Below are 14,850 nucleotides of genomic sequence, written 5' to 3'. Positions count from 1 at the left end.
ATATCTTTTTTCACATATTTTTTCTATTTAATTTAAAAATATATAATAAAATATTATATTGCATCACCCGAGAGAGAAAAAAAATATTCATTTCAGTTATTTTCTAACTCTTCTCTCGATCTTCTCATAAGAAATGTACTATAAAAAAATCAATAATACTAAAGAGATAAAAAAAATTAGTTAAAATTTATCTTATTTAATATTTATTAATTATTACAGTAATTAATAAATATTAAATAAAGCAAGTTTTAGCTAATTTTGACTAAATTTTTTTCATTATCAAATATTTTTGAAAAAAAATACACCATAATACGAATTGTTATCTATGCTCATAATTAGTATAGAAAATATGTGCTTAAAGAAGCAGCCAGAAAATTAATGGGAGTACGTACTCCTCATCCAGCGCCCTATGAGTTCGTTCACGCTCTGCTAGGGTTTCACTGCGTCGCCTCCATGGTTACACCTTTCTTTGTCTTTTCTTCGTCAAAGTCTTTTCTATCTTCTTCTACTTTCTTCTCTTAATTTCTTTTCCACTTAGTTCCCTAATTTTCGTTTTCTCCCCCAATTCATTCCTCTTTTAATTTATTTCGTTTTCTAATTCACTCATTCCATTTATCTTATTTCTCTCTGCTCTACATCATGAGCAACAAATCAGAGACACAAAACCCTCATATAATTGATAGTGATCAGGAGGATGACTTGATCGTTTTAGCTTATGAAGATGTTTCTGAAGGAATTCAAGCCTGTACACGGAGCCTGTCTGGAAGAATTTTCTCAGATCGGATCTTTTCCGTAGGTACCATGGAAGGAGCTCTCTATGCAATATGGAATAAACCAGAAGGATTCAGAGTAGTCGAAAAATCCAGGAACCAGTTTCAATTTTTCTTTGAGAATGACTCTGATGTGACTCGAATTGAGAGAGGTTCACCTTGGTTATTCAAGAGTTTTGTTATTCATGTTCACAGATGGAAGCAGTCAATAAACATGGAGGATAATCACATTTCTTCTTTTCCTGTATGGGCACAATTTTGGGGATTGCCTGAACAATACAAAATACTTGAGGTTGGACGAAAATTGGGTAGGAGACTTGGTCAAATTGAAGATGTTGCTCTATTTGAAGTTAGAGGCAAGGATACACGCATAGTGAAGGCTAAAGTCGAACTGAACGGTGATAAAAGAGTGAGGGATACACTGAAACTGCTTGATCCTAATCAGAAAATACTGGAAATTGGAGTACGCTATGAACGTATAGGTATGTTCTGTACTTATTGTGCAAAATTGGGGCATGAATCTAAGAACTGCCAATGTTTTATTGATGATTCTACCCAAAACAATATCAAGGAAGATAAAGTTGGTGAATGGCTTAAGGCAGATCAAGTCGGTAGGCGTTTAACTGAAAAAGAGCTTCCTTCAATCCTAACCAACCTCGGGATGGTTCTATTCCAGCTCAACCGAAGAAAAAATCTCCACCTGCTTGGCTTTTTGATAGTTTCTCAAAAATGAGTGTGCAAGATGATCAGAAAAAACAGAATAATAAAAAAATTGCTGCCAATTCGGGTTCTAGAGAAGAAAATAAGGGTGAATCAGAAAACACAGGTACAGCTACTGATACTAATTCTTCTTCTAATGCTTTATTGGAGATATCCTATCCCATGAATAATGTCTAACACAATAACAACGTCATATCCAAGCTTAAAAAGGAGAATAAAAAGCCAAACCTGAAACAACTTGCCAGAAAGTCTGTGATAGGTTTCAAATGGAGGAGTGGAGGTAATGGTACTGAAGAAATTTCAAAGAAAATTTGTCTCAATGATATTGTCTCTGATGCTATGACGGTGGAGGGTGCCATCCTTCAAGTGGCACCCAAAGAAATATGAAACTGCTCTCGTAGAATTGTCGGGGTTTGGGGAGACCCCTAACAATCCACAATCTTAAAGGGATTTGCAAATCCTACTCCCCCGAGGTTGGTTTTATATGTAAAACAAAAAATCAATCTCGACAAGTTGAAGGAAAATTAAGATCTTGTGGTTTCAAGGAATGGTTTATTGTGGATCCGGATGGATTATCAGGGGGTTTGGCAATGGCATGGAGGGACGGTTGCACTGTTCAGATTTTGCAGCATGGTAGATTCTTTATTGCAGCATCAGTTCTGACAGCTGATTCTAATGATCCCTATGGTGTTCTAGGTGTCTATCTCAGTTCAAATGATCAATATAGAATGGCTCAGTTTGCTGAATTAACTTCAGTCACGCAACAGTTTGATGGTAAGGTTGTGTTAATGGGTGATTTTAATGCCATTTCTAGTCAATTAGAGAAAGCAGGTGGGTGTGCTAAATCTCCTTCTTCTATCGAAACCTTTAACAGTTTTATTTATGATAATTCTCTAATTGATATTGGTATGGTCGGAAGACCATTCACTTAGTCGAATAGACGGAGGGGTGATGAGTTGATACAGAAAAGACTAGACCGATTTCTGGTAGGTGTTGATTGGCAGTAACTCTATCCCAATGCAACGGTTCTTAGACTGTCAGAATTAGGCTCGGATCATTCCCCTCTTCTCTTAGACTCTAATCCGAGAATTGAGAGATCTAAACGCCGATTCAAATTCCAAGAAAGATGGTGTTCCAATGATGAAATAAGGCAGATTGTTAGAGAGGTTTGGTACGAACAGATTGATGGTTCAGCCATGTATATCCTAACTCAAAAACTAAAGCGTTGTCGACATAAGATTGTCAGATGGCAGCAAGAATACAGATCTAATTCGAAGGTGGAGATTGATTTACTACAGTCTGAATTAGAGGAACTTCGTTTAGTAGGAATTCATGGAGGCGATATCATTTCAGAAATAGAGGAAAAACTTGAAAAAGCATTGCAAAATGAGGAATCTTATTGGAAAGATAAGTCTAAAGTCAAATGGCTCAAATCTGGCGATCAGAATACAGCTTTCTTCCATCAGAAATTTAGAAATCGAACCCGAAGGAATAGAATTTGGCAACTAACTGGCAGTGACGGTGAATTGGCTACTTCAAATGCTAGTATTGCTTTTGTGGCTGAATCTTATTTCAAGGACATCTTTTCCTCCACTTGTCATGAGAATCCTGAACCTCTGTTTACTGATTTTGAACCTAAGGTTACAGCTCACATGAACCGTAGGCTTCAAAGACCAGTGACTATGGAGGAAGTGAAACGTGCAACATTTAGCATTCATCTCCAAAGTGCTCCAGGAGATGATGGTATGACAGCAAAATTTTTTCAAAACTTCTGGAACATACTTAGTGGTGATGTGTTTCAAGCAGTTAAGAGCTTCTTTTCAGGGGGCAGAATTTTGAAGGGTTTTAATCACACTCAGATCTGTCTTATTTCCAAGATTTCTGATGCTGAAGATATGACTCAGGTAAGACCAATAAGCCTATCTTCGGTCTTTTACAAGATTATCTCCAAAGTATTTGTACATAGACTTCAAGGTATGATGAATAGACTAATTAGCCCTACGCAGAGTGCTTTTATTAAAGGCAGATTAATCTCTGATAATATCCTAATTGCTCACGAGTGTATGCATTACTTGAAGAACAAAAAAAGGGGACTCGAAAATGAAATGGCGCTAAAACTAGATATGAGTAAGGCATATGATAGGGTGGAATGGCACTTTCTTTGGTTTATATTGGAGAAGTTTGGTTTTGACTCCCGGTGGATCATGTGGATTCGAGAATTAGTGACAACTGTTTCTTATTCTGTTATTGTGGAAGGACAACCTTATGGTTTCTTCAAACCAAATAGAGGTATTCGACAAGGAGATCCTCTATCTCCCTATCTTTTTCTTTTCTGTGTAGAAAGTCTCTCCTTCTTGCTACACAAGGCAGAACAAAACAAACTAATTCAGGGTCTTCAGATACATAGGCGATGTCCCAAGGTCAACCACCTCCTCTTTGCTGATGATTCCATCTTATTCTATAAGGCTAATCTTGAAGCATGTTCAAATATCCTGCATTTATTGAATTCTTATGAAAGCATCAGTGGCCAGCGGGTAAATCTTAATAAATCTGCTGTATTCTTTAGCCACAACACTCCCTCCACTACTCATACACTACTGGCTAACTCTATGAATATTAATCATATTGGGGCTCAGGATAAATACCTTGGTTTGCCTTCTACAATCTCTAAATCGAAAAAGGCTTCTTTTAGTATGATCAAAGAAAAGGTTCGGAAAAGAATCCAAGGGTGGAAGCGCAATCTTCTATCGTCAGGTGGTAGACACGTATTGCTTAAGGCAGTGGGAGAAGCTATTCCTATTTATACATTGTCTTGCTTCAAGTTGCCTGATGGTTTAATCTTGGAAATTCACTCTCTATTTTTTCAGTTCTGGTGGGGACAAAAAGGTTCTGAAAGGCGGACGGCTTGGATTAACTGGGACACTATGACTCGCCCACGAAAAGAAGGAGGCCTTGGATTTAAAGATCTCAGAATCCAAAATCTGGCACTTTTAGGCAAACAGTTTTGGCGACTTGTAACACAGCCTACTTCCTTATTATCCAAAATCCTAAGAGGTAAATACTTTAGCAATGGTAATGCTATAACGGCAAAAATTGGAGTCTTACCTTCTTGGAGATAGAGGAGCATACTGGAAGGCCGAAAGATTGTTGAAAAAGGTCTTAATTGGGCTGTGGGTACTGGAGAGAATATCCGAACCTTTGAGGATCCTTGGCTGTCTCCTCCGTATCCTTTAAAGATTTCTGACATGCCAAATAGACAAGCTATCTCTGAGTTGGTTCCAAGAGTTAAAGATCTAATTACTGAAGATAGGAATTGGAATCAGAATCTTATTCAAGAATTATTTCTCCAAGACATTGCAAACAGGATTTTGTCAGTTAAAATTCAGCAGAGTAGGGAAAAATTGCAATGGGATTTGAACAAATCCAAACAATATGATACAGCTTCAGGTTACAGAATTGGCTATTTATTTTACCTTCCGCCTCTGGAGCTTTGCCCTAATTATATGCAACAGAAAAAGCCGTGGATTGATCTATAGAAGTTGAACTTGCCTCACAAAATTAAGCTATTTATCTGGAAAGCTCTCCATGGCCGGCTCCCGGTGCTTGCTCAGATTCATCACCGCATCCCATCTATATCACCAATATGCCACTGCTGTCATGAAGCAACCGAAACAGTCACTCATTGTTTGATCAATTGCTCTAGAATTAAAGATGTATGGTCTCAGAGTTATCTTCGCGACTGTCTTCCCCCTCAGAGTCCTAACGACTTTTGGACATGGTGGATTGCATCAACAGAGATGCTTAACCCGTTGAAGAATGCTGACCGTAATCCTCAATTACTTGCCATCATTTGCTGGAACTGCTGGAAAGCTCGCAACCAGTTGATTTTTGAAGGTTCTACTTCAATGCCGTCTGCCATTCTAGCAAGCTCTGTCAAGTTGCTCCGTGAAATCCAAAGAACTCCCAGTTTAGGTCGTCATCTCCATGAGGCAAGCTCTTAGTTGCATTCAATTTGATTTATCATTCTTTCTTCTTTAAGATTTTTTTCGTTTTTCGACCACGCACCGTTGGATAAATATCTTCAGTGTAGTGTTTTTGGGAAATCCCCACCTTTCATTATGTTGTCCTACTTTTGGACATCTTTGTATTTTATTTTTCAATAATTAATTAAATATAACCTACTATCTTTGAAAAAAAAAAAAAAGAAGCAGCCAGAAACGGTTAAAAACGTCATCGCCAACTGTATGGTTGTTAGTTTGTTACACATATGATGCTTGCGGTTGTAACCTGGAAGAATTATTACATATCTTTTATGTTTATTCTTTAATTATCAAAAATACTTTTATATATCTAGGGTTGTGTATATGTATTGAACTCATTTTAAAAAAAAAAAAAAAAACTAAAGACAAAAAATTATTATAAAAAACTATCGCTTTATTATAAGCATAAATTCTTATCCTAAACACCTGTTAATCACCAAACACAACTTTTAAAAAGCATAATACTAAATCTCATTTTAAATATCACTTCTAGGATAAACTACACTTATGTTTCATCTTCTAAAAGTTATTAAAATGTAGAAATATAACGACTTATGTACTTTTTATTTGTTTAGATTTTTTTAAAAAGTCATTTATGACAAAAAAATAATAATGTAAGAAAAAATAAAAAAAGTATATGTATTCCTAGCTATGATAATAAGATCTCTTTTACATGCAACAGAATCTTCCCTCAAATATTACAAAGAGCTAGAAACCAAATATATAGCAGTAATTTGACAATGCTAGGTCTCTCACCATTTCAATCTAAGAACTGAATATATATGTTGTCACATAATACTACTAATATAAGAAAATAATTTAGTTTAGTTTATTAATATGTATTAGTATATAGAGCCTATAAATATAATGCATGCTATCTCCATCCCCTCTTTTACGCTCTATGTGTCATCATTGCATTATCTTCATTTTTGAAAATACCTATAACTAGGAAAGTCATTGGACATAGCTTTTATGATAAATTATCTTACAAATTTAGAAAATATATTTAATTGGTCATGGCTAGATGCCATACATTATAGAATACCAATATCTAGGTTTTTAGGTAATACTTTAATTTAGCGCAATCCCACTCCCACTTAAAATGCAATTCAATAGTTGCGTTTGTTTATAAAGATGTAATATTGAGGTAAAAATATAGAGATATAAAATTATATTTGATAGATATAAAATATAAATAAAAATATTATGTTCAGAGGTATTAATTAGTATATTTTGTATTTATTCTGACAAAAAAATAATAAAAACACTAATAAAAAATATTTTTTATTTTTTTATTATTTTTATTAATTTTTTATAATTATATTTTTTTATTATTATATTTTTTTTAAATTTTTAAATAAAAAAAAATAAAAATAAATTAAATTTTTATAATTTATTCTTTTTATTATTAAATAAAATATAAAAATACTAAATTTTATATTTTTATTTTTTATATTTTATTCTTAGTGTCTTGTTTTATTCTATTTTCAAAAACAAAAACAGTGTTAAAGAGCCAAATTAAAGAGTGTACCACTGAATGGCCAATAATTCATCGTGACTATGGAGGTGTTCATGTGGATTCAATCATGTATTTTTTATTATAAGTTTAAGTTTTTAATATAAATAGTTTTATAATATAATATTAAAATATTTATAGTTAAAAAATTAATTTTTTTATGTTTCTATTTTTTAACTGGATAAAAAATTTAATATAAGGTAATAGTATTAATTACCAAATAAATTTATCTATTGGAATTTTCCTCAATTTTATAGTATATTTATTATTTGAAATTGAATTTGACAACTTAATTAATAATATATTCAAATAAAATATACTATAAGTGCAAAAATGATTAGATAAATCTACCGGTATATTATCCTTCAACTTTGTAATATCTATTAGTTTAAGAATTAAGGATATTTAGATAAGATATATCCAATTTTGTATCTAAATATATACTAATTAAATTTAAAATTGACAGATTTTTTTTATTCATTGTATTTCTTAGTCTGACAGGAAAATAACTAATTCCTTGTGAATTTGAATTATATTTAATGGTTGTCACGAAATTCGAATTTTTAATAGTTATTTAAATAGAGGAATGAATTAACTACTCGATCAATCTCAGTTGGTTAAAATTTATTACTCTACTATAGAATGAGTGTGCAAAGTTAATCAAATTGAAAGCTAGACTATTCATGATATATATCTCCACCCCGAAACATATAGAAACAAGTGCATGACAAGATTTTAATTTCAAATCGAGCTTGATAATTGAAAGAAAGGCCTTAATCATTGAGTTAATTAAGGGAAATGGAGTGATCAAGTCAAATACATTGATTAAAAAAATTGATGAGGGGAGCAGAGGTATCCGATGACTTTAATGTTAACCCACTTGCATTATTTGCACCTATGTGGGGGCATCATGTTACATATTTGTGGGGATACCACCAACAAAAAGAAGGTAATATTTCGGATCATGTATTCTAAAATAGTAATTATGATCGGTCATTAATTATTAATTGGAATATAAACTAACCAAAAATTCAAATAATATAGAACACACAACCTACACAATATTGTACTTATTTAAATATATACGTGGTTGATTAGTAAATAAAAGTTTACCACCTAAAACATTTTTAAGAGACTAAAAATTTTTTTAAATGATTTTAGACACTTTAATTAGTTTATTTTAATTTTCTATCAATTGTAGTATATCCACTCACATTTATTGGAAATATGTGAACTACTACTTTTTTTTTTTTAAGAATATAAAATATTTTGATATACACATAACAAGATTCATTTAAATGTACTGATAGTACAAATTATTTTAATACGTTATTTGATTATATACTCTCATGTTAGCATATTATAGTTAATTTTTTAATTTATTATTTAAAATATTTTTTTAATTTGATCAATTAATAAATGTGTAAACTTTAGTAATTTACTCTGTCATAGCCAATAATTAAATTCTATTTATTATCTCATTTCTTGATACTACTCATACAAAAATAATAAAATATATACTTTTTAAATTTTAGGGGTATAATTTTTAATTTTTTAAAATGTGGTAAAAATATTTTTTGGTTGATTTCGATTGTTTTCAAAAAATTTTAGACAATATACTTTAATTGTCTTATAATAAAATTTGTTAGAATTTATTTGTCGTATATTAAATATTTGATTGAAAGTGATAAAAGAACTAGTTTGTTTAACGAGAGTAATTCTCACAAATTTCTAAAAAAAATATAAAAAGAGTTAACTATCAATTCGGTATGCGAAAGATGCAATTGCTGATAAAAAAAATCTTTAAAGAATATTATCGACAAAGTATTTTTGAATAATTTAAAAATATGACGAAAAGAATCAATAAATATTATATTTTTTTGTAAGTAACAAAAAAAACTTTTATATTTAGTAAATAACTTATCCATTAGATCTAAATTTTTTGTAAAAATATTTAAATAAATATTTAAAAAATATATAAAAAATTAGAGAAAAATTTGATCTAAATTTTTTTTATTTTTTTAAAAATATAGTCATTCACGATAATTTTTTTTTAAAAAAATTCACTTACAAAAAATTACCAAATTTTAAGGATGAAAAAAGATTTTACTTTTTTAATAATAATTTTTTGTATCAAAATTTTATCTCTAAAATTATTTTTTAGAATATATATTTAATATTTATTTTTTGCCATATTTTTTAATTTTTGTAGACTTAATTATCATTAATATTTTTTAGTACATTTTGTCAGTTATGCAAACTTTAGAGTAATATTTTAGTAATTTACTTAAAATAAAAAATTTATTTAAGAACAAAATATCCAAACTAAAATTACTTGAGTATCAAGTTAAATATTTACTCCTACAAAAATTATGTGGTCTCCCTGTATGTATAGTCTTCCTAGAATGTATAGTTGCATTATATATTCTATTGTTATCAAACCAAATACTTTATTAATAATAATAATAATAATAATAATAATAATAATAATAATAATAATAATAATTTTAAATGGGATGTGATTTGTGATACATATGAATGAGATTTTATATATTGTTTATAGAGAAATACATGATGACATATGAATTTAATATACTCATCAACAGAATTACTATATAATATATAATACATGTAAAGTATTTTGTACGCATATATTTGCCCATGCACGTATAACTATGAGTACGAGGACACAGTAAGCAGATATATACATGTCTTGAGTATTCATGTATGATATTTACATGTATAATCACCGACAAATTCTGTGCATATATACGTATATAACAAAAGTATAATCATATCACTATACAATAGCAGCATTTTAATGCTATTTATTAATTAGTTTCCATGGAAAAAGCAAGAAGACATGCATCACATAACACTGGGCATAAAATAAAATAATTTTCATACACACATACACACACATATATATATATATATATATATACCTTAGTACTAAATATATTAATTATGCAAAACATATATAAAAATTCTTCATCATCATAATAAAGTGAATACAATACAGATAGAAACTTACCCAATAAGGTTTACTCAAATTCCTTCCTCAACTGGATTTTTAGATTCTCATTTGAATAACAAAATACACTTAGCTTATCTTCTTGACACATAAACACCATGGAATGCTTAAAATCTTGACCCACCCAAGGAATCCGACTTTGTATTCATTGTAAGAAGTATTTATTCATTTAGCTCCAATTCCTTGACTTCTTCAGCTAATTAAAGTCATCATCCAAGTCCTATACATGTATAGGAGCTTAATTCAATTAGAAAACCATAATACATGTATGAGATCTATCTAAATGGGATTATATATACAATGCTTAGTTAATAAATTATCAAATAATGTTTGTAAATGAAAAACCTTGTAAATGAAACTTCTTTTAGTGGCATAATTCAAATTAATATTCACATTTATTTGCCAAATTAATCTTGATTATCTATATGTTACCATCCAATGAAGATTTGTTCTTGTTATCCCCACCTCTCATGCACAATTGACACCTTCTCACTTAATACACTACTCTTAATATATGTGTATGCTTGTAAAATTAATTTGCATGTCTAAAATAAGTCTTTACATGTTCTTATAGTTTACTGCCATTATAATTTTTTATTTAAACTAGTTAAAAGTTATGTAAAACTCTTAAAATGATCGAGTACTATAAGAACATGAAAGTATTTCTTTTAAATAATCAAGGATATATTTTATTTGCATTTTTATTTTTTATTTTTAGGATTTTGTAAAAAAACAGTAAAAATAATAAAATGATGTTATCTCCACCTATCAAAAAACAAAAAACAAAAAATAAAAATACAAACTAAAAGTATTTTGAGATGTTTGCACCTAAAGAAATGTTCATTATTTCTATTAATTGCCACATAAAATAAAAAATGCAAGACAATATAGAGTATGGTCACAAAAGCAATAGTCTTCTTATCTGAGCACAAACTTATATATATATTTTAGTTAGAAACACATTTGAGGTGGCATGGTGTGTACCTATCAATGGAACAAAAAATCCATGGTTGTAGAGACTCATGGTCCTTAATTAGCACAGTTAGGTAATGCGAGAAACAGTGTAATTCATGTACAATGGTTAGAAATTAAGATACATATAGATAACATGACAAAAAAAAAAGGAGAATATATATTCATTCAAACACAATCAGAAAATAAAAGCATACATGAAAAAATGAAAAAGAAAGTACAATTATTATCCATTGGTTAGAAATGGGAAAAAGAGAAAAGGAACAAAACAAAATTCGTTAGAATGAGACAAAAGTTTTTGAAAACAAAAGAGATTTTTCGTACCAAGATGATATATTATTATAGATTATGCCACCAGCAGACAAGGCCTCATGAAACAGCATCTAATTTTTCCCACAACCATAGATCTTAATTATTTGAAAGAAATGTCCTTTCTTTTATTCTTTTACCCCCTATATATAGTAATATAAGAACAATTTTTATTAACCAGCAAATCAATTATTCGTGAAACAAATTTATTCTAATTATTAAATTCTAAAAAAACTTATTTAATTTGGTATAGTATTTGTTCTGTGGAGGGCGCAATAAGATAGTGCAAATCCCAAAATAAGTAAGATTATGTGAAGCAGCGAACTTATTATTAATATTATAAGCTAATATATTATAATATAAGAAGCAGCAGAGAGAAATATATAATATATAATTAATTAATTAATAAAGATTGAAACCATGGTAACATTGTCATCTTTGCATGTGAAAGGGACCAATAGAGAAAACGTATGCAAGCTAAGTGTCTTTGGAAGTCCCTACTCCATCCTCATTCAGTATAATCTTGAAAGAAAAATGAATGTATATATATACTGTATACAGGTATATATACATGTTATATACATGCCATTTAGGGTTTTGAAGACCATGGAGCTTAGGGTTTAATATAATGAAGTGATGAACTGAAACATATATAAGGGACAATGAATGGAACAAAATTAAAGTTTTGGGGGAAAATCTCTACTCTTTTTGTGAAATATCCGTGGGGTCGAACCAAATCAATTAAATTATAATAATAATAATAATTGTTTAATTATAAAAAAAAATAAGTATTTAAAAAATCATACTATGTGTTTGATGAAATTTTTGTGTTGAAAATTCAATGATCAAACGATCAAACTCATCACAGTTTGAAAACCGTGGAATTAGTATATGTCATTAATATGCACATAACAGCAATGAATGATTCAATCAACATTTCAAAACACCCTTTTCTTTTTCCATGTCAACTTCTGAAAACAGCATCAAATCCAAAACAGTAACAAAAGAAATTACCATAAGCTCTTGAAGGGGAATTCAAAAGGGATCTTGATGATAACTTTACTGCAAAGCTGGTAAGCTTGAGGTAGTAGCGGTGTCACCGTTGGCCTTATTATTGATTAGATTTCTCTTCTTCTTTTTCTTCTTATAAGGGATTCCTCTTGCTTTGGCTTGTGAGTCCCTAACCTCTCGTAGGTAAACTCTTATGGCTCCACTGGCAAATGGGTTTGTCTCGGGTAGACCTCCATTTTCCTCATATGCCGCTCTCAATCGGCCTATGAGAGCGTCAAGGCTCCCCCAGGCTTGTTTGAGAGGGCATGTGCAAGGTCCTGGTGGTTCGGTCTGCCCGAAAAACAAGCAACCTTGTGAGTGTACCTTTGTTTTTCCGAATTGATCTAAATACCTTAGAAATTCAAGGACATGGCTGGAGTTGCACTGAGAAAGCGGCACTGGAGGCCGTTGGTTCCTAAGGTATTGGCCGAAAGTGTTCCAATCCCTCTTCTTTTGGGACTCATATCGGCTCAACGGCAACTGATGTTGCGGTTGAATCCGATCATCACTAGCACCACCATCATGAGTAGGAGATCTTGACGATCCCTCTACTATATCTTTCCCTTTGCTTGTGGACATATGTGTGCTATTGATAACTACTCATCTACTATTTGTTTTTGTGAAGAAAGGGGAAGGTTCTTTGGTGGGGTGAGAAGAAAGAAGACAATAGAATAGCAGTGGAAGGGGGGAAATTAGTTAAAAAAAAATTAATTAAAAAGATAATTAATTGAAATTTGGAGAGATCACATCAAAGAGGCTAGTGAGGGGACATGATATGGGACCAATGAAAGTGCTTTAGCCCTTCTTTTTCTTCCTTCCCTACATTATTTCTTGCTTTAATGGTACTATTAGTATTAATCATACTTTTTTTTTTCCCCTATAGTTTTTTATTATTGTGCTTCCATCATCAAAGCAATTATTATTGGGTTAATTTAGCGTAATTAGCACTAAGGTTAATGTAACCCTGGTGACTCTTTTTATAACAGTGTAGGGTAATCTAGCAGCATTAGGGGCTTGTTTGCCACGCATTAGAAAAAATTGGGAATTAATGGTTAAAAATTAAGGTATGGTTCTTAGTAACCCTATTGTATAGCATATTGACGTTAGTTAGCAGTAATAGTGTGGTATAACATCTCTTTCACTATAGCCACCAAGCACACAACTTTTTAATTAATTGGATTTAGGCTTGTGAGTTTTACTAGGAAAATAAAACAAAAATATTATTTGCACACTAAAATTGATCATTAAAATCAGTCATTAATATATTTGTGTATAAATATATGTGTGCTTTAATTTATTTTCAATATATATTTGTATTTCAATATATATTTTATACTAATTGTCGATTTTGATGGCTGATTTTGGTGTGCACGTAGTATATAGTCGAAAAAGAAATTAATGGAGCTGGTCTTTGAGTAACAACTCAAGAATATCTGCTCTGGTTTATTAGGATACATTTATTTCATATTTGATTTCTTAGGATACATTTATTTCATAATTGTACTTTACATGAGCAGCTGAGTTAGCTTTTTTTTTTAGGGTGTGTTTGCTTGCTACGTGGTAAAGGGGAAAAAATTATGAAAAAAAAAAAGGCGAAATGAAAAGAATGTTCAAATTTTTTAATTCTTTCTTGTTTATTAGTTAAAGTAATTTAAGAAAGAGTGATTTGGAGAGCATAGTATATATTTTTACAATTGTATTATTTTTTCGAATATTAGGGATAAAAATTAAAAACAAATAGTTATAAAAAAAGTATTTTATTAAGAATAAAATAGTAAATTAAATAAAAGTATGATAAAAATCTATCCCACAATTTAGAATGATTAGAGAATAGGGATTTTGGTGGATTTTGAATATGGTTTACCCTCGAAAGTTTTTCAATTTTTCTAGAACCCTCCAAAACTAAATTCATGAACAGCCTTTAATAATATATAAGTGGTTATATTTTGGTAAGTTTTATTTAAGCATCTGATCTTATACTAAACTATTATTGTACTTTAATTCGGCTATTGTACTTTACTTATTATTATTATTTTTTTAACTAAATAGAAGGTTAAGAGAAAATCCTATAAATTCTCAAAATTTGAAGTGATAAATAATATGATTCTTCTTCAAAATGTAATAATAAATACTCAATAATGCATATATACAAGAGTTTGAAACTAAAATTTTTAGTTATTTAGTACAATTAATCTCTCACTAGGTGATTGTAATTGAAGAGATTGATTGTACTAAATTAACTAAAAGTTTTAGTTTCATATATATATATATATATATATATGTGTGTGTGTGAGCGTAAGTTTAATAAATAAATAAATTTAAGAACTTGCAGTTGAACATGAATTCATCCAATAATTTAAAAGATCAAAAGATCAAACATTATTATGTTGATTGAGCTATTGATGTCCTAAGAAAAAATAAATAAATTAAATCAAAAGT

At 30.1% G+C, this 14,850-nt stretch overlaps 1 protein-coding gene across 2 annotated transcripts; it reads right to left on the bottom strand.

Annotated features, from left to right (window-relative positions):
* Positions 1-8,284: 8,284 nt before the first annotated feature.
* LOC107613995 (protein LIGHT-DEPENDENT SHORT HYPOCOTYLS 10) lies at positions 8,285-13,360 on the bottom strand. Of its 2 annotated transcripts, XR_015896808.1 has the most exons (3): positions 12,376-13,360; positions 9,992-10,300; positions 8,285-8,349 (listed from the first exon to the last, which is right to left on the bottom strand). XR_015896808.1 is itself a non-coding variant. In XM_016316205.3 (2 exons), exon 1 carries the CDS (start codon positions 12,988-12,990, stop codon positions 12,421-12,423), a length of 570 nt encoding a protein of 189 aa, XP_016171691.1. In that variant the 5' UTR covers positions 12,991-13,206; the 3' UTR covers positions 10,162-10,300; positions 12,376-12,420. The 2 variants fall into 2 exon arrangements, 1 of the variants encoding a protein (XP_016171691.1); XM_016316205.3 differs by lacking the exon at positions 8,285-8,349 and having other exon boundaries at positions 10,162-10,300; positions 12,376-13,206.
* Between the last annotated feature and the right edge of the window lie 1,490 nt (positions 13,361-14,850).

This window comes from Arachis ipaensis, chromosome B8, assembly GCF_059453495.1.
Source record: "Arachis ipaensis isolate K30076 ecotype BB chromosome B8, ASM5945349v1, whole genome shotgun sequence".
NCBI lineage: Eukaryota > Viridiplantae > Streptophyta > Magnoliopsida > Fabales > Fabaceae > Arachis > Arachis ipaensis.
The sequence above is the reverse complement of the archived record's forward strand: the minus strand, read 5'-3'. Positions and strand labels throughout refer to the sequence as shown.